The sequence below is a fragment of the Sceloporus undulatus genome, chromosome 5, assembly GCF_019175285.1.
Source record: "Sceloporus undulatus isolate JIND9_A2432 ecotype Alabama chromosome 5, SceUnd_v1.1, whole genome shotgun sequence".
Lineage (NCBI taxonomy): Eukaryota > Metazoa > Chordata > Lepidosauria > Squamata > Phrynosomatidae > Sceloporus > Sceloporus undulatus.
The window spans coordinates 62044573-62068579 of NC_056526.1; the positions used below are offsets into that span (position 1 = coordinate 62044573).

At 39.3% G+C, this 24007-nt stretch overlaps 1 protein-coding gene across 5 annotated transcripts in view; it reads left to right on the top strand.

The window, feature by feature from the left end:
* The first annotated feature begins 4653 nt into the window (after nucleotides 1-4653).
* SLC38A4 (solute carrier family 38 member 4) overlaps nucleotides 4654-24007 on the top strand; it is a 31962-nt gene continuing 12608 nt past the window's right edge. Inside the window, exons 1-12 of one of the 5 annotated variants that reach the window (XM_042467242.1) lie at nucleotides 4654-4806; nucleotides 12931-13186; nucleotides 13777-13867; nucleotides 13958-14073; nucleotides 15988-16061; nucleotides 16999-17091; nucleotides 19317-19398; nucleotides 19520-19602; nucleotides 19699-19757; nucleotides 20794-21072; nucleotides 22489-22568; nucleotides 23526-23626. In XM_042467242.1, coding sequence (XP_042323176.1) covers nucleotides 13059-13186; nucleotides 13777-13867; nucleotides 13958-14073; nucleotides 15988-16061; nucleotides 16999-17091; nucleotides 19317-19398; nucleotides 19520-19602; nucleotides 19699-19757; nucleotides 20794-21072; nucleotides 22489-22568; nucleotides 23526-23626 — 1186 coding nt within the window. In that variant the 5' untranslated portion in view covers nucleotides 4654-4806; nucleotides 12931-13058. Of the gene's footprint in view, nucleotides 4807-9112; nucleotides 9160-9416; nucleotides 9598-12287; nucleotides 12313-12930; nucleotides 13187-13776; nucleotides 13868-13957; nucleotides 14074-15987; nucleotides 16062-16998; nucleotides 17092-19316; nucleotides 19399-19519; nucleotides 19603-19698; nucleotides 19758-20793; nucleotides 21073-22488; nucleotides 22569-23525; nucleotides 23627-24007 lie in introns of those variants that run through there. The other 4 variants (XM_042467245.1, XM_042467243.1, XM_042467244.1 and 1 more) reach the window with 4 other exon arrangements.

Consider the following 24007-nt stretch of genomic DNA (forward strand, 5'->3'; position numbering starts at 1 on the left):
ATTGAATTTCATGATTCTCAGTAGGGATTTAATAAACCTGAATTACCCAAGTTCTAATCTAGCATTTTAACCACTGTGTTCCCCCTTGCAGGACTGGCTCAAGACACTTTTTTTCCTAAGAGAGAATAGCAGATAGCACTCACTAAACTATGTCAAGGTGCATAGTATCTAATGCTAATCAAGTTACTTGAGCATGTGAGACAGAAATCCCATAAATGTATTTCACTCTCTTAGTAAAATAATTATAACAAATACCTAACAATTTGCTGCTTTTCCATGACACCCAAAACCTGTAGTTTAAGGCAATGACCTTAGTGTTACTGGTCTCGCAGAATTGTGAATCTATATGTTCTTACATAGTGTTGCAGGCAGTGCTTAGAATGTTACCTACAATAAATATGTGTTGGCCACCTTTTCTGTGCAGCTGTCACCACAGCCAATTTGTTTATCCCCTCAGTTGCCTAGAGGGAAAAAGAAAGGCCATACTGCTCCATCTCCCCAACTCTTGGTCCTATTCACTTATTGACTAAAATCAATCCCAAGGTCAACTGAAGACCAAGCAGCAGCTATTACTAAAGAAAAAATAGAGGTTGAAAAGGTTATTGGAGGGTGTCTGGGAGTTGGGAGACCAACAAGAAAATCCAGACTCTAACCGGAAGTCAATGTGCTGGATAAAGCAGAAACCAAAATTATGCTTACAGAGTTTCTGAAGAATTCCTGATGCTAGGTTTGGTTTGGTTTGGTTTGGTTTTTAATGGGGGTAGTTTGCCTAACACATTCTGTTTCTTTTGCTTCTGATAATGGAATCATGGAATTTTAGAGCTGACTTAAGTCTACGAAAGTCTGCTGTCAACTTCTTTCTTAAGTTAGACTCAAAGGTGCTACAAGATCTTGCTACATACTGATTCTACAGACTAATGTGGCTATATCTTTGCATTCTAACAAATATTAGGTCAACCAAGGGATCCATAGGGCTGGACTCTGAATATGAATCTTCACTGAATTTAATCACAAAACATTTTCATTGAATACTTGCTTGGTTTCTTTTTCCTTAGCTCCATAAGCATACTTGGAGATGAGAAAATATTTTTGTTTTAAGGGAGTTGAGGTATCTTGCTGTTCTCCTGCATTCCAAAGAGATCTGGTATTGTTTTTATTTGTCATTGTTGGAATAATAGGCAACAGGGAAATCTTATCTTTCAAAATTGTCATTTATCATACTTTCCATGTTAACAGAGCTTCACTTTCATCTCAGTATGTCAGGACTTGCTTGGCTTTTGCATTTTGTCCTTCAGTTTCTCTTCAGGCAAACATCTCTGTGCAGATGCTTCTATTCCTCCTCCAACAGCCCTCACACAATATATGTTTTGCTAGTTTATCAGCTCCTTGTTAGGACAGGCCCTACCACTAGACAAAGTACGATGGCAGCCTCAGGCAGCAGATTTGGGATATCATAAAAGGACAGCAAATGGTCAGTTTCCAACTTCGTTATTATTGTATTTTAATGTCAGAGTGGAGTGATGGGATGGGATTTTTCTGTCTCGCATGCCAAAACATCTTGTTTGGGTTTGGTTGCTCTGCAACTTGATTGCAGCATATGAGGCAGAGAGGATGCTATTTGCTGCTCTATGTCAGACAGAAAAATGTCATTGGCCAGCCCTGCTGTTCACAATTGGATAAGGGTTATCTATTACAGATACAGTTTCTTAATAACTGATGTTTGAAAAGCAGTAATGGAAGATAACAGAGCCAGGGTGGCGTTGGCGTATGAGTATTGGACTGGAAGCCCAGAGTTTAAATCCCTGGTCGATCATCACCCACTTGGTGACCCCTGGACAAATTAAGCCCTCGCAACCTTAGAGGAAACTAATGACAAACCTCTGAATAAATCTTGCCAAGAAAATTCTAGGATAGAGTTTTCATGATAGGATATCTTGAAATATCCTGATAGGATAGGATATTCTGAAATAGGATAGAATAGGGTTTTCAGAGTTAATTTAAGTCAAGAGTTAACTGAAAGGCAATGTAACAACAATGTAAGTTACTGTATATACTCATGTATAAATCTAGAAATTTAGGTCAAAAATTGACCAAAAAACCCTGAGTCAACTTATCCACAGGTCCATGTAAGTACTGAATCTAACACTTATTGAAAAGAAGGAACCATCCCCTGGTGAAAATCAGGAGTATAATCTGTCCTAGAAGCACCGTGCCCCTCTACTTTCTTATCCATCCAGTCTTAAGAGTAAGCACAAAGAGTTATGTGTGCTGGAATTTTGTAAGTTATTTGACATGGTCTTGCTTTGCTTCATCCTTTAGATCCTTTGCTATATGCCCCTACATTTTACCCTTGACTTATCCATGGGTCATATCAAAATCCATTGGCCCCAAACTTGCCCTCAATTTACACATGAAGTCGACTTATAGTTGAGTATATACAGTAGGTGGCCCCTACAAGACTAAACCACCTAATCCATACCTTACTCTTATTTGTATCAAGTACACATTCAGGGGGCGGGGCAGATGACAAGTTACACTCTGGGTTGAAAGTGAGGGAAAGATTATTTCAATGTCCGAGCATATAAAAACCATATAAAAATACCCTCACTAGAAAGGGGAAAGTAACATGGAATAGCCTAATGTCTTGAGTATTCTCTCCTATACTTTCTGTTGTTGTTGCTGTGTTCAGGTGGGTGATTTGCTCTTTTGCAATCTGAAATCTGAAAAAAAAAACAGAATGGCTACATTATCAGATCTTTCTGAAAGCATAGATTACAAATCAGAGCTTGGATAAGATACACTTTTAATGGTCATGATGGCTGAGTGATTGAACGAGTTATAATTTAAAAATTCAGTGACCTGCAGAGAATCGAAGCCAAGGGATTCTGTGCCTGGAATTCAAAAATCACTGTGTTCCAATGGAACTGATTGGTAACAGTAGTGCATTATAGACATTAGAGTGATTTCTTATAGATTTGTTTTTACTAGTGTATATCATTTTTGGTAGACATCTGAATTCCAACATATTCTGGAGACACCCAGTTGGATCCAAAGGAGTGTTGTGCCCCTCTACTCCCCATTTCTACTCCTCCTCCTCCAGTCCTCTTCATGCATCTCCTATTATTCTGGTGGATGCCCTGATTCTAACAGGCTTGTATTAAGGGAATGCTTGGCATTTTAAATTGGCTCCAGCCTCCCATGCTGCAGCTGGGACATGGAATGGAGGTGGGAATTATCACACACTAAATCACCACCAAATCACCAGCCACTGTTAGTCCTTGTCCCAGCCAGGTCCAAGCTGCGCTCCACCAGCACTTTTTAGAAGTCAGAAAGCAATTCGGTGCTGATTTAGTGGACAATAATCCCTCCCTCTATCTCTCATTCTGGCTGCACCTAGGAGGCTGGAGCCAATTTAAAATGTCAAACTATAACTTCCATAGTGAGGAGTGGATGCTCCACTGTACAAAAAGATAGTACTTATACTGGTTACACTCTGACCCACTATATCACATTGGCTTTGACTGAAATAGATAGTAGATTGCAGAGATTGTAAAAACAACAGGAACTGAAACCTCAAAGAATCACCTCTGTTGTGCATTTTGAAATGGAAAATTCCTATACTGAGATAGATAAATAATTCATCTAATTCAAAATTCTGATTCCAAGATGAGTGCAACCACTGGAAGATTTAAACAGGACTTGGGGGGAGGGCAGAATATGTTTTTGTATTGCAACTTTGAGATTCCAACAGACAACATAATCAAAAAGTAATGTACAAGCTCTGGATTAACATGTAAAACTGGAGAACAGTATAAATCCCCTCCTCGCTATTTTCTGTTGTTATTTGTGCCTGTAAGTCATTTCTAAGTTATGGCAACCCTAAGGTGCACCTGTTGTGGTGTTTTCTTGGCAGGAATTGTTCAGGGGGAGTTTGCCTTCATCTTCCTCTGAGGCTAAGGGAGTGTGACTTGTCCAAGGTCACCAGTGGATTTCCATAGTACAGCAGAATTTGAACCCTGATCTCCAGAGTTGTAGTCCAGTACAGAAGCCACTACATCACATTGGCTGTCAACTAGCCTCTAGTGACTGATAATTAGAGGTATATTGTCATTAAATGTAAAAGTTCCCTCAGAGTATTTTATCATTATTACCTTATTTAACTTGGGTCGGTTCTTTTCAGAGACTTTTTGATTAGTGGTTTCCCATTGTGAGATATCCCATAATTCTCTGTTACGTGTGTCCTTCTGCCTAACTAAACAATCTGTTTAGAAGGGAATATTTTGGAACTCCTAATGGAAGATCATGATTTATTTATTTTTTTCAAATCGGGGTAGGGGTTAAGAGCAATGGATTTAAAAAATAACATAGTTATTGCTTCTAAACCCATCTACTTGGCTGATACAACAGAAAAAATTAAATTTAGGGGCAGGCTCTCTCCTGTGTCCTGACAGCATGACAGAAGTTTCAGTCAGACCTTTTACAGATGTGCAATCTGTCGTATTGCCAGGTTCAAAAAGCAAATAGCTCTGGTAACAGTGATGTTTGCTCTGAATGTGCATGAGAAAATTTTATCTTTTTTTCTTCTCCCTTTTTTAAAAGAGCTGACGCAAGCCTGACAAAGGGAGGTGTTGAGTTGTCTTCATTGATGATTGGTTTATCTGATACACTCCCATTTGCCTTTAAATCAATGTCTAGATGTATAAGGTCTTCTTACACGAGGAAACTCTGAAAGGCAGCTGCCATTTTAAAATTAACATTATAACTTAATGTGGAGAGAGAGAACAAAAAAACATCTGCCACACAAAGGTAATTCTATTTTGCTCTTAAGTAAGAGATTGAACAATTATGAATTATGAATTCATATTTAACTGTTAAAATCAATAATAGTTAAGGTTCTGTCTGGTGATCTTCATTGCTAAATTTCTTTAATAGCTGGATTTGATTCTTTTTGTGGAAATTCAATATGTGAAGAGATCATTTAGCTGGGTTTCTCAAGGTCAGATTTACTGATTAATTACTGCTTTAGTAGCTGGCACGTGAATATTGCACGTGAATTTTGTATATGGAATAAGTCATAGAGTTTTTTATGTTGAAAGATGCTAGCATCATGATTCCCTAGAATCGATTGTCTCTGTAATTTCTTTAAAAAAATTTTTTTTGTCTGGGATTGCCAAACGGAGAGCTTGGGAACATTACTTTTTTTTTTATCCCAATCCCATGGGCAGGATGGACATTCTTGGAGTTGTAGTTTAAAAAAAAAGTTAGCTTTTAAAGCTTTGGCAAATTTGTACAGTTCCAGTTCAACTCCTGTTGATCTAGAATTAAAGAGAATTTAATTCATTTACTCCCTTATTTCATTAATATCTTGAAATTCAGCAAGTCCAGTTCAAATCTCACTTAATGGGGGACTACCCAGGGTATTCTACATGGACCCCAAGATAGAATGCAGAATACCTTGGGTAGTCTTGCTTTAAGGGAAATTTGAACTGGACTTGTGGAATTTCAGTGAAATTGCGTATCGTGTCTTGCAACTATACCCGAGAACATGGAATATAAAGCAGTGAAAATCCATGGCTAATTTAGGGTTAAGTTATAAGAGTATATAAGATCTGCATCTTGAAAACAAGAAGGTTGAGTTCATGGTCTTGAAGACTGTGTTCATTCTTCAGAGCATAAGGAACCAGCTCTTGCTTCTCTCTCTCTCTATCTATCTAGCTATCTTGAGAAATGTACTATTAATATGGATGGGGATGCTATTAACTACAGTTTCACAATATGTGGTTCCAACAAGATCCTGGCTCTGGTGCCTTCTCAAATGTTTTGGTTTGCAGCTCCCACATCTCCATGGTTATGCTTTGGTTAACGGAGCTGAAGTTCAAGATATTTGGAAATTACTTGTTTGGGCAACCTGTCTTAGAATATATAGTACAATATGGGTTTGCACTATCCTTCTATCTTCTTTGAAACGGAAAGAATCACACCTCTGCAAACCAGAGATGCCAGGACTTCTCTCCTAAGAGGCAAAACTGTGTTCCATGCTGTCATTGCTTACTACAGTAATAATATCTACATATCTGTAACAGTTAATACACCTCTGTGCATGCACAGAGGTATCTCTAATGTATATCTACATCACTGGGATATACATCCCAGTACATATATGTAACATGGATTTAATATATTTTAATTGTTTTTAAATCACAGTTTTAATTGAACTGATGATTTAATGTTTTTTACAACTTTTTGCACCATATAGTGGTTCAAATCCTGTTGGTTGTCCTGACTAGAGTAAATCCATTGAATCAGTGGGGTTTGCCTAAAAATAAATAATAATTACATTTTTATTTATATTTTCCTGCCTCTTCCATGTGGATCAAGGTGGGATTACAACCTAGTATAAAAATACAAGTAGAAGCACAACAATAAAATGTATAAAGAATTAGCAATTAAAAATAAAGTATCAAAAAGTGACTGTGAAGTAAGATATTCCAATCCTGTTCAAAGGAGGTGGATCAGTGTGTCTTGTACAAGATTGGGTGGGTATGCTTGCTGGAAGAGATCTATCTTAACTGCCCTCTACTTATGTGTTGACTTACCAGTAAACAATTGATTGAATGGGTCTGCTCTAGTTGAAAATAACCAACAGGATGTCAGCTACTTTTTTGGTAATGCTGTTTGAACTTACATTGAAAGCTGCTTTGTGAGTCCTATATTGGGAGAAAGATGGGATATAAATCAGATAAATAAATAAAATCTTACTGTGGTAACAATACCAATGGCACTACTAGGGTAGATGGTGGACCACCGCCATGAGGACAGCAAATCCACTCTTCATTTTGCTGCCACTCCTCCCATAACTGTTCCAAGATAAACAGCAGCACTGGTAATGGCCCAGGACCACACTAGATCAGCTCCAGTAATTGAGCTTTCCCTTTCAGCTCAGAGCAATTGAGGGAGGAACAGCAGTAAAATCAGGAATGAATTCACTATCCCATGGCAGCAGATCCAGGGGGCAGCATCATGGCCAATACCCTCAAATAATCCTATAGACATTGATATTGTAATGCTCCATTCAGACAGGTTCAAGGTTTGTATGCATCATTAGTTAATGAAGGGTACTAGCTCAGATTTGCTTTGAACCTAGTTATCTAACTAGGGAATCCTTCTGAATTCATACTGACATAAAAGTTAGCCTTAGTCATGCCATTTACTCACCTTTATTCAGCCTCACATTATTGTGTACACTTGCTATGAAATTTGAACTTTGCCACATGTCTTACAGAGCCAAAGTACTGGCCTTAGTTATGTTTGTCAGGGTCATATATTATGTGAGGAACAGAGGACAGCCAAGTGAACATGATCCAAAGAAACATGTGGCAGTAGCACACTGGTTTTTGGCTGCAAGGTTTGTCATGGGCAGCAGCAGCTTCAAATCAGGACAATGGAGACTTCAGAAATGGCTGGGGAAAGGGCTCACACAGTCCACACATTAATTCTTTGTTGTCCTACTTTTTAAGCTGCTTTTAAAATGAATTAGTTTCTCTCTCCTGCTTCTGCTTTCCCACTTTGTTCTTGGGGTACTTTAGTTACTGCAAACAGAGTTCAAAGTGCAAATGTAGGTTGCACAAAACTTGATGAGAGCAGATGCCAGGAGAGGAGAAAATCTTACCCTTCTCTGTAGATTCAGGCAAAAGCCTATCCTAGTTTTTGTGATCTGCAGACCACACTCTGATGTTGCTTGGCAATACTTGTCCCAGTTTTCATCTATGAAATGTCAGAGGGTATGAAGGTGTTGGTTTTTCCCTTTCAAGCAATAGATCACTTTGAGGCTGGCTAAGAGACCACCTGTTTCATTATAAACCTGTCCAAATGTTAAGATCTTCAGAGAAGACCCTCTTGAGAATACTATCACCTGCAGAGACACACAGAGAAATTCACTGCACTGATCAGTTCCCATTCTCACTGCTTCAAACTAGCCTTCTCAGAAGGATGGGTGAAATGTTGCAGAATGAAAACCAGTAACAGAATCTTGCATAGTAGTTGTACTCTCACCCTCTTTTTTTAGCTCTATGTTTTGTTTGTTTGATAAGTATTTTGTTTCGATATTTACTGTTTACTGATTATTTTCAAGAATTTAATTGTTCTGTTTAGCAATGTTGTCAACCACCTGGAGGTTTTTGTTTTTAGTGGTGGTTCTTCTCAGCACCTTGAGTAGGCAAATCCCCTCCAAAACTTCCCCCCACTCCAGCTTTGGATTTATTCATCTAGTCACAGACAGCAAGAACTGGTTCCTGACAGGTTCCACAATTACCTCTGCACTGAAAAATGTACTGCATCCCACACAAAGAGCTAGTGGGTATATAGTGGGTTGAGTGTTAGATTAGTAGTGTGGAAGATCATGGTTTGAATCCCCATTTCAGCCTTATAGGAAGACAGTGGCAACCTTCTACTGAAAAAAATCTTGCCAAGATAAACCCAACAAGAGGGTTATAGTAAGTCAAGAAGGTCACAATAAGTCAGAGTCAAAGTGAAGACATATAAAAACAACCTACATGGACACTGAGATGCTGCTGTATATCCAGGCATATGTTTGTGTAGGAATGACTATGCAGTGCAAGGATTTCCCTTACTGGATCATGGTGATTTTGTCTTTATCCTAATATGTTTTCTAAGCCAAAGCCATAACTGAAAATAAATACTAACAGGAAACAGAAATTATAAATCTTACAGTCACAGACAATTATATGTTATCCAAAATCAAAGAAGTGGGGGGAGATGCATACACATCCTGAATTTTTTTTTTCTGGGTTGGAAGGAGGAGGTTTAGTTACGTTTCCCAGTCGACTTTTAAACTTTTTTCCAGGTAGCATTTAACTTTCAGTTATGCTTACTATCTTTTTTAGTTTAGGTGTGTGTGTGTGTGTGTGTGTGTGTACAGTATCATTCAGCTTGACAGAAGAGAAAATATCTGTTATTATACCCACTAGCACAACAAAAGCAATACAGTCTTGTGTTCCTTTAACTACAGCCTGTTATATACAAGGTCCCTGCAGTGTAAGTGTAACTAGCTTTCTCTGACCTAATGACAGATTAGGAAATCACTCTCAGTCGTGAGACCAGAATAATCACAGAGAAGAATATGCAGTTTGGCGATCTCTGGTAGGAAACCCTATCAAACAGCTTGCTATTTTTTAATTTTAAAACATTTTAGGCTACAGAGTTTAAGGGATAGCTTTGGCTATCTGGATTTCCACCCAAAGTCTTCTTTAACTTCTTGCTGTTGTGCTAGTACTGAAGACTAGTTTAATATTTTATGTACATCCACATCAGTGCTCTCATGCTATAAATAAAGATATGACTGAATGTTTGTTGGGAACGGCATGTTTGCACCCAGCTGAACGATGACGGTTTTGTGGTCATCTTGAGATTAATTAATTCCCCTGTGCTAAACAGTTACAAACTATTTATCAAACAAACAAAACATGGAGCTAAAGAATGAGGAAGAAATTACAACTGTACTATGGGAGTTTCTGTTATTAGATTTAACTCTGCAACATTTCAGCTATCCTTCTGAATACTACCAGGAATTGATCTCTGGTAAGTGTATGTAGGATTGCAGTTTAAATGTACATATTTTTTTTTCCAAGATGAATTTTCTGTTAAGTTGCAAGATAGTGGCAGATATTGAATTAAATGTCATGTGCTGATAATATTTTGGCTTACTACTATATGAGTCAGTTTCCTGTCCTATGAAAATTGCCTCTTCTAGTCTTGGTTATAAAGACTGGAATCATTCCTGAGCCACTAAAATATGCTATTCAGCTTTTAGCATTTCGTGTATTTTGTAGGAATGAGAAAGGAATTTAGCATGTATCTGTACATTTGGGTCATAGATTTGAACTGCTGTTAATGCTAATATGCTACTTAAATGATAATTAAAGTGGTTGTGCCATTTATGAAATTCATCAGGGTTTTATTTCATCCAACAGAAAACAAAAAGGTATTTCACACATCTTTAACTGATGAATTTGTAATACTTTTAAGAGAGTGAGACCCAGTCTTGTGGCCATGTTGTCTGTCATTGCATACCAGTGTAAATGGGTTAATATTCAGCCCAGGAAAAGTGAGAGGTTTTACATGCTGTGTCGTTTATCCAGTAAAGAAGATAATACCCATTAGTCAGATATGTTTGTATCTGTGGCCATCTGACCAACTGATAATGAATACAAAATGTCATTATTCCCCTCAGTCTGTGTAGCAGTATAGAACCTGCAGCTCTCCTGATGTTGTTGTACTATAACTCCTATCACCAGTATGCAAAGGGATCTTTTAGCACCTTTGAAATTGACTGTGTGGAAGAAATTGTAGCGTAAGCTTTCATAGACTTGGTCTACTTCTTCAGACTCATGTCTACAAAAGCATATGGTATAACTCTTTCACATAGTATTGAGATTATTGCACTGCCTTTCCTCCCAGCCTCAGCTCGGGCTGAAACTTTTGAAAACTTTTTAGAAACAAGTGTTACTGCACTACTCCGTGCCCAGTCCGGAGACATCGCATACCCCATCTTTGGCATCCCATATCCAATCTGTACTTTCCCAACACTTCTTAAAAGAACGGGAGTTTCCCATTTTTTGCAAAATACAGGAAAAGTACAGATTGGGGATGGGATGCCAAGATCAGGTACACAATGCTTCCAGACTGGAAATGGAGGTGTACAATAACAGTCGTTTTTGAAAAGTTTTCATGTGTCACCCCATGCTGAGGCTGGGAGGAAAGGCAGTGTGATAATCTCCTTAGTCTCAAAGTTGCTACAAAATCTCTTTGCACACTGATACTCCAGACTAACATGGCTGCACCTCTGAATCCTGGAACAATTGGCCTAACAGCATCTGGGGAGTCACATGTTCCACAGCCTGCGGTATAGATCGATGACAAAAATGCTGCTAAGAGGAGACTGTAGACTTCAGTTCTCAATCAGAGAAAAGTGCCAGAAGCTGCAGAGACATTGTGAAAGCATGAGACAGTGAATCAGTGTAAGAGCTCGACAATAGAAACTGTATCTTTGAAGGTTTCCACAAGCCCAGTATTCTCCTCTTCTCCCCACCTTCTCCTCCATATGCTCCTCCCCCTCTTTCCTTCACCCTCTATTAGTGTAGTAAAGTAAATAGCACCATAGAACTATTGATAATTCTGAAGATGGACTAGAATGCTCTAGGATTCTATATGAAAGGAAGATGGCAAATATCCAAAGGGAATAATGATGGGAAGGAGCAAGAATTAATGTACAAGCCGATAGTTGGTGGTGTCCTTGGCTAGAAAAGCAATTTCTGTTTATATCAAGGAAAGAACTGTTGAAGTGGTCACACTTCAACACTAAGGAAGCCTGCCTAAAGTGGAACAGCTCTTGGGAATCTCTGAGGTGGGAGGGCCATTCATTGGGGATTTACAGTTTGATGTGTCTTGAAAGGGCAACAGAGATTAAAGATAAAGAGATAGGATATCCATATGAAGAAAAAGTGCAGGGGCTGGTCTTCTTTGAGGTCTTCTCCCTGAAGTCAATTGATGCTTAGGTATTTGAGAGAGAAAAGGAAATAAATAGACCTGTAAACTAATTGAAATAGGGAAGGGCATGCACCCCCCCCCAAGACTAGACAGGGATTGGCATCCTCAAAATGATTTGGAAAATTGGACCACCTATGTGGCTGAACACCCCCTCATGAATCATCAGTCAGAACTGTACTAAATAATCAAGCACTACAACATACTTTCCTAATATAGCCATTGCATTGAGCAATCCCAGGAATAAGAAAGGCTGGCAGCAATCTTTTCTGTGCATGCTTAACTTAAGAGCCAGCCACACTGAACACAAATGTTTCAGTGATCATGGATGGGAGAAGTAAATTGCAAACCCCAGGATTCCATACGTGGTTGCCATGACAGTTGAAATCAAATAATAGCATTAATGTGTAATGTGATAGAGGATTTAGTCTGCAGTGTACCACCAAGTAAGTAGAATCTGTAGGTTAAATACATTTGGCACATGTTAGACTGGCATCTTCTAACATTCACTGTATTTCTTTTCTAAGAACATTTTTACAAGTGATCCATGTCAGCCTGAAGGAGAAAGCATAATAAGGAATACTCCAGTCTTGTACCAAATGTACATGCTATTGAGTGTATCCTCTACATCTAATTTAAGGCAGATTTCAAGAGAATATGGGTTGCCATAAGTCAGAAATAAGTTGAAGGCACACACCAACAAGAAGTAGATGTCATTCAACTCTGGCTTTACTTAACTCTGTATTTCAAGTGAGTGGAAAAGTGACACTAATAGAGGTTTCCGATCATCTTTGTTTGTCTATCCATTAAACTGGAATACTTGTTTAACTGCAGTGTTGCCTTTGAATTGTAAACACCATTACCTGAATAATATCATAGAATTGTCTATTTATAATACTGTAAGACCTTTTATTTCTATTTTAGACAGGAGTTTATGGTTTTGCTTTCATTTAGAGATTCAATTTCATAACAGTCTATAGAGTGTTTTGAATAATAATTGTTGCTAAAGCTACCTTTTATACATTTACTTGTGCTAAATTGTTTTATTTCTCATTGTCATTCAATTCCTTTTTGTCTTCATCTGTATTCTCATTCTTGAAAGTTTTGACTCCGTTTTGTAAAGAACAGTTGCGTGTAAATAAACAAATAAATATGATTAATTATGTTGGGGGAAAACAGCTTGATTATTGCACAGTAGAAATAGTTTTCTTAATCTCTGTTGGAGAAGAATATCAGCAGCATTTTTAATTTTACCCGGGGCGGGGGGGGGGGGATCTAGTATGAGAAAATAACAAACTGAGTGATGTTCACACATCCACTGACTTTTGAGGATATTTTTAATAGAGGCCTTTTCTGTTCTGTTTATAGAACAAAGTGTTCCGAGAGTCAACATATTTTGTCGGTAGGCCCTTTAATGCAGAAGGTACAGTTCTGTTGACACTGAAGACGCCTCGGAGTGTGCCCGTCTGTGTGTGTGCGCGCACTGGAAATTGCTGATGGCTCAAATGGATCGCATGGAACTGAAAAAAGTCAACATAGAACTTGATGAGGAGAGCAACAGTGGTGAAAGTACTGAAGACAACTACACCGACATGGGAGATCCGGAGAAAGCCACCATTAGCAGGTACAAAAGGATTGTCATTGCAGGAACACTAAAACCAAAGAAATGTAAGAAAAACAAGATGATTTCCCAAGATAAGGAAACTCCAAGATAGGTTCACTTTATAGTTGCCATAAGTTGGAAACAACTTAAAGGTACACAACAACAAAAAACATGGTACACAACAACAAACCATAACAGCATGCTTCAGGACCTATGGAGGATTTCTGAAAGGTCCTGGGGGATGATTTTGTTATGTGTCCAGCTATAGAGACATCCAGACAGCCCCTGGGGCTCTATGGAGGAAGGTGAGGCCTTGTGTTGGGGTGGGATGTGGGTGAAAGGAGACAGAATGAAATCCTGCCTGGCTGGAACTTTACATTCTGTCTCCCTGTGCAAGATTTCAGCCATAAAGTGGTCAAATCATACTAGTGGAAGCTGTGTTCATTTTCAATTGATTGGTTTCATTTTCAATTCATTTCAGTTTTCCCCAAACTCTTTACATTGATTTGACTGGTACCATAATATTTCAAAGCATAAAGACTGACCAAAATGGTCTATTAGAGCACAGTGGCATTTATTTCTTTTCTTTCTGCCCCCCCTCCCCATTTCAGTCAGTTTGTTGGTGATGATGCAGAGAGTCAGAAGTTCCTTACTAATGGCTTCCTGAGTAAAAAGAAACTGGAAAACTACACAGATGAATATGTAAGTTTATTAGCAATGGGTGAGTTGTACAGCTGTCATTGTACATACACAGGTAATTAATGACCCACTTTCTTTGTTGTTTTCCAACAGCATCCGGGAAATATTTCATTTGGGATATCAGCATTTAACCTGAGCAATGCCATCATGGGCAGTGGCATCTTAGGGTTGTCATATGCCATGGCCAACACTGGAATTGTACTTTTCATGTAGGTATCCAAGATGTAGTATAGAAAAATAAATGACTTAGATAAATGGGGGAAATAAGTTTGGTGCTAAACTATCTGGTGCTAAACTATCTCATTCTATACTGTGCAGAGACCAGAAAGGTTAATTTTTTGAACTTAAGCTCCCAGAATCCTATAGGAATAGCAGATCTCTCTGACTCCCATTATATAACATGAACAGAACCACTGTTGTTCCAGCTGGGAGGAATCTTCCAAAGGATGAAGTAACCCCATCTAATTATGTGCCTGTGTAACAAGAGCAATACCACTCCTCCTGCAGAGGAGAATGTTTTCTGTCCATATGGCACTAAATCTGAAACTGTAACTACAAATGTGGCTGCAGACTTTCTGTCCCTCTAACATCTGACCGTGCCAAATGTTCTTGCCAAATGTTCTTGCACTGCTGATAGTAATGACATGTAGCTGATATACACTATCCATACAGCATATGCTTTGACAGGCAACGGCAGATGCTATAACTACTTCCATTCGTTCTGGAGACAGCTTTTTAAAACAAATGATTTTAGAACTTCAAATCTGGAATAATGTTTCCACTTCTGAGAAAAGTTGCAATGAAATATACATTTTGCATTGTTAAAAGAAAATAAAGAAAATAAAACTTCAGTATTCTTCAAAGAATCTACTTTCCCACTGAGAAATAAAGAACTAAACTGAATGTTTAGTTGCTTGGGAGGGGGGATGTTTTGACCAAATGCTAGTGCCAATTTGAATAAACCGGCTGAAGCAATGAGAAAAGTACCCTTCCCCTATTATATCCTTCTGCAACTGATTGGTGGGTCTACTCCAGTTGAAATGAGCAATTGCATTTAGGCCACAATAGGAATTGTGTTATGCTACAGGTGTTATTAGACTGCAACTCCCAGCATTCCTCATCTTAGACAATATTAGCTAGAGATCATGGGACTTCCAGTCCAACTTCTGGAAAGCTGCTCAATTCCCACTCCAGATTGTGAGAAGCATAGGTCCATTATGTCACATGCATAAAATCATGCCATTCAATTTGAGGCTTTCCTTAAGTGTTTTCTGAAAATTGTTCACTCAGTAATATGATAACATCCTTTTCCTATTTAAAAAAATATCTTTCCAGTCTGCAGCCAGGACAGTTAAAGTGGTCTCAAACTGGATTATTTCTGTAGTGTGTTTTGGACCTTTCTTTCCGAACATACTTATTTATTTCTTGGTATGTCTTATCTGGAGCTTCGAAGGATTACTTGGCTGACTGGGGATTCTGGGATTTACTCTAATAAAATAAATTTCCCAAACTGTGGTCTTATTTCAAGTTATTATAAGATGTCAAGGTAACCATAGCAAATGCTCTTAAAATGCTTAGAAAGTGGGTTTGTGGGACTTTAAAACCCCAGAATAGACTTCCCAAAAAGGGCAGGGGGCTGTCTCGGAGCTGGTCGCCCCAGAGCCGCATCAAACACATACTGCAGACACAATCTGCCCCGATGCCATCCCAAATAGGAGCAGAAAAGATCCACTCCTATTTGGGCCAGTAAAAAGCTGCCTAAAGTGGCCCTGCTGCAGACCCAAGCTGGATTCTGTGCACTCCGGCATCATGTGGTGTCTAAGCATTGCATCCCTGGAGCGGTTTGAAGCTGGCCCCACGTAATCACCTAACACAACCTCCGGGCTTCTTGAAGGTGTGCATCATCTAAATGGCATGGCCCCATGTCACGAGGAAGCCTGCTTTTCAGGCTGGTCTGTTCCAGTCGAAGAGAATCTTTGTATTCTTCCTATAGAAATTTCTCTGCTGCTGAAGCTTAAAATGACACTGCTATATTGAAATCTGTATATAGGGATAGATAACTTAGATGTCTAACCCAATTTTATTCCCTAGCACACATTTCTAATGTCTGTTCTCCCTTTCAGAATCTTGATGCTCAGTGTAGCCATAATGTCTCTCTATTCAGTTCACCTACTACTGAAGACGTCCAAAGAAGGAGGTATGATATATTTCTTAACTTGGAGGTGGCATGTTCATTTTCCAGGCTGCCCCACATTTTCATGCATGAGTTGTATTCCCAAAAATTAACTTTTGCAGGCTCTAACAATAATAAATGAATAACTCACATTCCACTACACTTTCATGACATACTCAAAAACTACTGCCTGAGGAGGTCACCCTGCTTTGCCTAATGGTGGGTTTAGCCCTGTCATTTTGGATGGGCACATCTAAAATATGCAGACAAAAATGAAGGGCTAAGTTTCACAGTTTGTAACAGGAGGCAGGAAGGAAAACCAGAAGCAGCAAAACCCCACTGCTGAATTCTCCCTGATAGTAGTAGTTTCCTTCACATCACGCCATGGTCACAATCCAGCCAAAATTAAACCATTTCCCTTCTAGGGGATAGGTTCAGGAATATGCCTAACTTTTCTGTTGGAGTCAATCCATTTTAAAAATCAGTAGATTTTAGCTTGGTTGAGACCAGTTGTAGTGTAAACATACTCTGTGGGCCACATGTGGTCCCCAAGGCTGTCTTTGTGGCTCCCAAGTAACACGTGGATCCATTTTTTTAAAAATGCCCGCAAAGATGGTGTGGAGAAACATGTTATGGGGTCCTGGGCCATTTTAGGCCAGGGGAGGCTTTTTTTTTTTCCTAACAAGAGGTGATGCAAAAGTTATTTAAAAGGCCTCTAATATGCCTAAAATGGCCTGGTGTGAAAATATGAAACAAAATATTTAGAGGCAAAAAACTTGTTTATAATTTTGTGGGGGGGGGTGCAATGGGATGGTGTGGCTCTCTGAGGTCTGCTAGGGGGCCAGTAGCCAATATTTGCCCAACCCTGGTCTCTTCTGAAGATGTCGTGTTAAAGGATCTTGTCAACTTGTATCAATTAAATACTTTTTTAGTTGACTGTTTTATTTTATTTTGTTCCTAGGCTCACTAATATATGAAAAATTGGGTGAGAAAGCATTTGGATGGCCTGGAAAAATTAGTGCTTTCATTTCTCTTACGATGCAGAACATTGGAGGTAAGTAGGAAATGTCAGGATTTTAAATCAGAATAATTTGTCTCAGAATAATGACAGGATAAATTATGTTCCTGGATACAGTACAGTACATATGTATGTGCCTTCAGGTCGCCAGTTGACTTGTGGTACCCCATGTCGCTGGTCATAATTATGTTGCTCAATACTGTACATGAGTAGTTGAATGAAATGGATGACATTTCTAACACTGAAAGCTAATTTTTATTGTTCTGTGCCTTCAAGTCATTTTTGACTTATAGTGACTCTAAGGCAAACCTGTCAGACGGTTTTCATGGCAAATTTTTTCAAAGGCAGTTTGCCATAAAAACCTAAACAGGATATATAATGTGCAATCTGTTGTCATGTGACATTTTTCAGTTGTACATTGTTGCTGTCTATGATATTTTATATTTTGTCTACTTTTACTCTATACATGTTTGATGTTAAGAAGCAAGGTTAGGTCCACACTAAGGTGCACTGAGCTTCCATTGAAATCAGTGGTGAAAATATAACTAGTGTGCTTTGTAATCTTGTGCATGCCTATTGAGAAATAAACCTGACTAGATTCAATGGGTGTTGTTCCCAGGTAAGTGTGTATCGCTTTGAATCCACTGATGGCAGTCCTGAACACACTTATTAGAAGGTGAATTCAATTCAGTTTCAAGAAATTACATCCAAATAAACATGCTTACTGTTTCAGTGTTAATTCTACAGAATATGTAAGGCATAAATAGGATAATAAAATGAAATTAGACATACCAAACATTAAAAAGGAAATACTTTACCTGTTGGGTGTTGTTGGTTTCTCAGTGAGACATACAGGATGCAATAATAAATTACGTTGGGCTCTCGGTCTCCGCAGGGATCCGTTCCAGACCCCCCCCCCCCACGGATACCAAAATCTGCAGATGCTCAATTCCCATTGTCCTTAATGGCGGCACGGCCTTGTGGCCACACCAACATTAAGAACAATGAGACAAAGGTCCCTCACTCCCCCATCCCTCCCTACATCATTCTCCCTCCCTCCCTCCCTCCCTCCCTCCTTCCTTCCCCTCACCCCCTGCCCCTGTTCCTTACCTGCTTTTTTCTTCCTCCCTCTCTGTCCCGGCCTGACTTTGGGGACAGAGTCTGGCTCCCATTCAGCCAGGGCTAGGGCCAGGGCCAGGGCTTCAGTCTCAGAACCTCTATCCCTGGGCCCAGCACACATGACGGCGTCTTTGGGCCCCAAGGTCCAAACCCCAGGCCAGGCCCAGCTCCTTCGAGCCAATGGGGCTCTGAGAAAGCCAAGGCTGGGTCTTGGGGCCCAGAGGCTCTGTAGTGGGTGCTGGGTCTGGGGACAGGGGCTCCAAGACTCCAGCCCCCACTCTGGGCCTAGACCCCTGCCCTTGGCCCCGGCTGACAAGGAGCCAGACTCTGCTCCCAAAGCCCAGATGGAGCAGTGAGGAAAGAAGGAAACAGGTAAGGAACAAGGGCAGGGGGACAGGGGAGGGAGGGAGAACAGTGGGGAGGGGAGGGGATCAAGGGACTTTTTCTTCCCAATGCTGGCGCAGCTGCATCTGTACCACCATTGAGGACAATACAGGCTTGCCATCCGCAGATGCTCAGATCCACAGATGGCAAATCAGCAGGTAAGGAGGGCCCACTGTATTCACTTTTAAGCACAAAGTAAAGCTAATTGGGGTGGGGGGGCAGAGGTGAATATAATGGATAGAAATTAGATGCAGGTCCCTAGAAACAACAAGGTATGGTGATTTGATCCACATTTGTTATACTAAGACTGAATCCGCATTGCAGAAATAATCCAGTCTGACACTGCTTTAACTGGCATAGCGCAATGCTGTGAAATTCTGGAAATTGTAATTTGTTGTGGCACCAGAGCTCTCTGACACAAAAGGCTAAATGTCTCACAAAACTACAATTCCCAGAATTCCATAGAATTGAGCTATGGCAGTTGAAATTGTGTCACACTGGATTTGCAGCCTTAGACTAAACCAGTTTCCTTAGTTCCTGAGCTTGGATGTCAGTGTATTGATTGATTTATATCTGAGTTTGTTTTTAATCAATTCTGAATTGCTGGTTTCCCCATCTACATGAATAGAATTTCCATGTAATAGAACATTCAGAAAATTCCATTTCTTTGAATATGTAATTTAATGCTTTTGGATACCCCTTTTCAAGTAATGTGATCATATTCTATTTATCCTGATTTACTGTATTTGTCATTTCAGCAATGTCAAGCTACCTCTTTATCATTAAGTATGAACTCCCAGAAGTTATCAGAGCATTTCTAGGCCTTGAAGAGAATTCTGGGTATGATTTTGTTTATATATATAAATATATATATCTTTTAAAAAATCAATAAATTTCATCCACCAAGTAATAAACGTAATAGAAGTGATTAATGTATGGTTATTTTATTTTTGCATTCTAGGGAATGGTATCTTAATGGCAACTACCTCGTAATATTTGTTAGCATTGGAGTTATCCTTCCACTCTCCCTTCTAAAGAACTTAGGTAAAAAAATACTTTCTAATAAAATGCATTATCGTTAATCACTACTACGCATTTTTGCCTGTTGATTAATTGTGTATTCTCTTACTGTTTTTGAAGGCTATCTTGGCTATACAAGTGGATTTTCACTAATGTGTATGGTGTTCTTTCTGAGTGTGGTAAGTAATACTAACATATGCATAATCTTCACCTTGTTAATGCACAGTGCACTTGATTTGTATGGGCAGCAGTTATATCCTCTGGCAGAGGCTGCTCATATTTGTCCATTTCTCTGCCATTTTCATGTGTCCTCTCAGAGTCTGTTCAATCTACACTAGGTTTCTTTTGATGTTAACAAAAATGTTTACGTGTCTGTATTGCAGCAGAGGAACATAACAGGTTCTCTTATAATTTTTTAAAAAGCTGATATGCTACCGAGATAAAAATAAAAATTGTCTGTTGATAAGTAACTGAGCAATCCTATCAGGCTTAAGCTAAAGTAAAACAAGTCATCATGTGTGCCATAACAGAAGAAGCATGAGGTCAGGTAGCAGGACATTATTACTGCACATCAAAATAGCAAAGCAATGGTTAATGGGTGTACTCAGTGACTCCAGTCTTAGACAAAATGACAAAATAGGAATTGCTCCTGTTCCTAGCTCACCTTTAGTGGAATATCGTACAACTCTTATATCCTATGGCTGTGCCATGAGTAAGCATAAAAGAATGGAAAAGTAGCTTAAATATGTATTTATTTACAAACACTTTATCTATATGCCACCTTTCTCCCAGAATGGGGCCCAACATGGCTTCCACAACAACAAATAAAAACATTTACAAAAAGCTTAAAATCAATTTTAAAATATCACATTAAAACATTCAAATTTATAGGAAAGTTATAACAGAGAAAACAATACATCTGTATTAAAAACTTTTCCTGCTTAAGCATTAAAAGCTTGCTTAAATAAGATTGTTCTTGCTTGCAAGCAAATGGAAAACAGGGAGGAGGTCAACCTAGCTTCCCATGGAAGAGAGTTCCAGTGGGTGGGAGCTGTGGTCAGAACAATATTAACTGCAATGCAGAGCATCACCAATATCCTAATTAGATAGATCATTTGGGATGAATGGTAACAATGCCCTATAGAGAGGTTGAAAGTTTCATCCATTGACTTAGCCTTTGCAATCTCTTGATGTATATTTGTAATCTTATTTTAGGTGATCTACAAGAAATCCCAGATACCTTGTCCACTCCCAGTCTTGGGCAATGGCATTGGCAACTGGTCCTCCAATGGTACCACAGCCCCGTTACATGTAGTAATGCTACCCAATGACTCTGCTAATTCAGGCCTCAATTTAATGTTGGACAGCACCCACAAGCAATATTCAAGTTTTGAAGAAACCAATGACAAGCTCCATCAAAGTGCAGTCAAATATGAAGCCCATGAAGAAGACAACGACATGTGCCGACCCAAGTATTTTGTATTTAACTCACGGGTAAGGTTCTACTTTTGCCTAGCAGAAAATTGCCAATTTGATGCCTGTCAGTCCCCTTTGACTAGGAGTTACTGTACATGTGTGATCAATTTATCCCAACCACTGTTACAGCTTGAAACATATAGTTGGGTCCACTTAAGACAAAATCTTGTTGGATAGCTGCCCCAGGGTCCCCAGGTATTCTCCAAGGTCACTGGGACATTCTACATTTGTGGGCTTAAAGTTCTGTCTGATATTGGGGACTTACAGGATGCCCCAAATCCCATATCCCTTGATGTGTTGAGAACAGATAATAGATGTACTCCCAACAGACAAACTCCAGAGCATTTGATACACAGTAATCAGGCCTTACATACTAAATGCCAGTAGCCTGCCTGCTGGGATCATGATAGCATGGTATTGCTCTTCCTTCTCCTCTCTGGCCAACCTTATTATTCTATTTGGTGTGAGTGAGAAGAGTAGGTGCCAACCGCACTCACAACAGACCAACCCCAGAATATTTGACACACATCAAAATGATCCCAAATTATTTACCAGCTATTAAGGACAGGATCCATTTGTTGTAAGCGTGGCTAGCACCCGCTCTCTAACTTGTAATTCTCCAGGCCCAAGCAATAGAAGTGAGTGTTAAGTGAGGCAGGTCTCTCTAACTCCTGCCTCAAATGGTCTCTTTCAACTCTATGATTCTATGATATCTCGCAAGAAGACCTTCTCATGTGACACTTGAGACAGAGCTTATAGAGAACTGCATCATGTATATCAGCTAGTGTTGAGCTGGTTTATCAACAGAAAGGGCTCTCTTGTATTGCTGTTTGGGACATCTGACAATCCTAAGCCTTCATGGGGTTGTATGCCTCCACTTTTTCATCTCTGTATAATTATTAGCTGTTTGCAAAAACTGCAGTATGCTGTGGCTATGCCTGGTGGCTTATTTCTTCACTGAGGCCTGAAACAGACAGGCAGATGGGGGCAACTTCCAGCAGCTCTGTGGGCATGGTGTTTAGATGACACATGCCCCTGGAGCACCCAGGAGCCGCCTATGGCAGCCCAAAGCCATCTCAAAGGGAGCAAATATTTTCCACTTCTTTCCATAGTCCATTTGGGACCACAGCAGGAGCATCCTTGGGCCTATGGCATGTGGTCACCATGGTCCTGGGACAATAGGGCCAGGACTGGCTTCTAGTTGCTCCTTCCTGCCAATCTGTTTTGCCCCTAAGTCTTCTGCTATGAAAGAAGACAATAATGCATTGTTAGTTATTTGCATAGCCCTTTTCAATCAGTACTTCTGTCTTAGCCAAAACTTCACTTGAACTAATTGCATCATTGAACCATTCATGTTGCCCAATAAATAGAATTGACACTCTCTACTCCGAAATAAAAATATTAACCACATCTGGCATCCTTGTTTTATTTTAGACTGCCTATACTATACCAATTTTGGCATTCGCATTTGTGTGCCACCCTGAAGTATTACCCATATACAGTGAGCTGAAAAAGTAAGTCTGTTTCTCATATTTTTACTTGATTTCATTGCTTGGAAATGTTGCTGTTTTGGACAACAACGCCCAAAATCTCTAGGTAACATGACATGGGGCCATTCCAGCTCAGGGATTCTGAGAGTTGTAGTCCAGAACAAAAACAAAATTCAAACTTTGTTGTGGACATAAGTCAGGATCATTACTGGATTCCTTTCTTCAGTTTTCTGACATTAGTGCATAGAGCATAAATGAATTTCCTGTTAGTAAATCAATTATTTCTATTCAAGTAATCATATTTATTGATTACATTTCAAATCCTCTTTATATTTTTATATGATTTTGATGTTTCTATTTTATAGTATGTACCTTTTTCTAGGAATTCAAAGTATGTACCAGCTGATTTTTCTTCTTCTTCTTCTTTTGCTTGATTTGTTCTTTTAAGAGAAAATAAGATTATATATGCTCTGAGCATGAGGTGGGGGACAGCAAAAGAGAGAACAGCTTTGGTGTGGATAATAATCATACTCTCATTTTTCCTTGCCCCTTTCTTTAGCTATATGCCACACTGTAAGACAAGCACCATCTTTGTTTTTGATAATGAATAAATAAATATCTGACTCCACCAAAAAGACAGTTTTTGTACATCTAGGAACCGTCATTTTGTCAGGGACAAACCATTCTCTTCCACCTCATAGAATTACAGTTCCCAGAATTCTTTGCAGACATATTAGGCTTTTTGAAAACTGTTAATAGGTACATAATGAAGAGGTAGCTACTGGGCCACGACTTAAACTAAAAATATCTATGAACGCTGAAATATGTACACAGAGAAAAAAGGATCAGGAATGTGTCCCCTATAAAGCCATTTGAATCCCATGAAGCTTATTCATTGTTTAGAAAATATCCTGGATTCTTTATTCGTGTCACAAAAACAGGTAATAGCAACTATACTGTCTTTTGTGTTTTACTTCTCAGCCGATCTCGAAAACGGATGCAAAACGTTTCCAATGTCTCCATCACTGGGATGCTTATCATGTATCTGCTTGCTGCCCTGTTTGGTTATCTTACTTTCTACGGTGAGTCAAAGTTGATCTCCACAATCCTAGCTTAGCATCCTTGTATTCCATTCCATTCCTATGTTAACCTGTCCCTCATTTTTGCTCAATGTGGTTACTGACTATGAGGTTTCAGAGATTCAGAAAACAACCTGATATGGCTCTGGTGAGAGCACCCAGTTTGACTCGGGTCCAGATCAGAATTACAATTCAGCCATTCCAATCCTCATGGCCATCAGTGAAAAATCAACAGATGACTAGAACTTTTCCCCCTGTACATCAGAACTGAATTTGATCTCCAGCTGTTGCAATTTCTTATGAAATGACTATGCCAGCCAAATTTCAAACATTAACTAATGGGTTATGTTTGGTGCTTTATCCTCCCCCCCCCCCTCCCCCCCG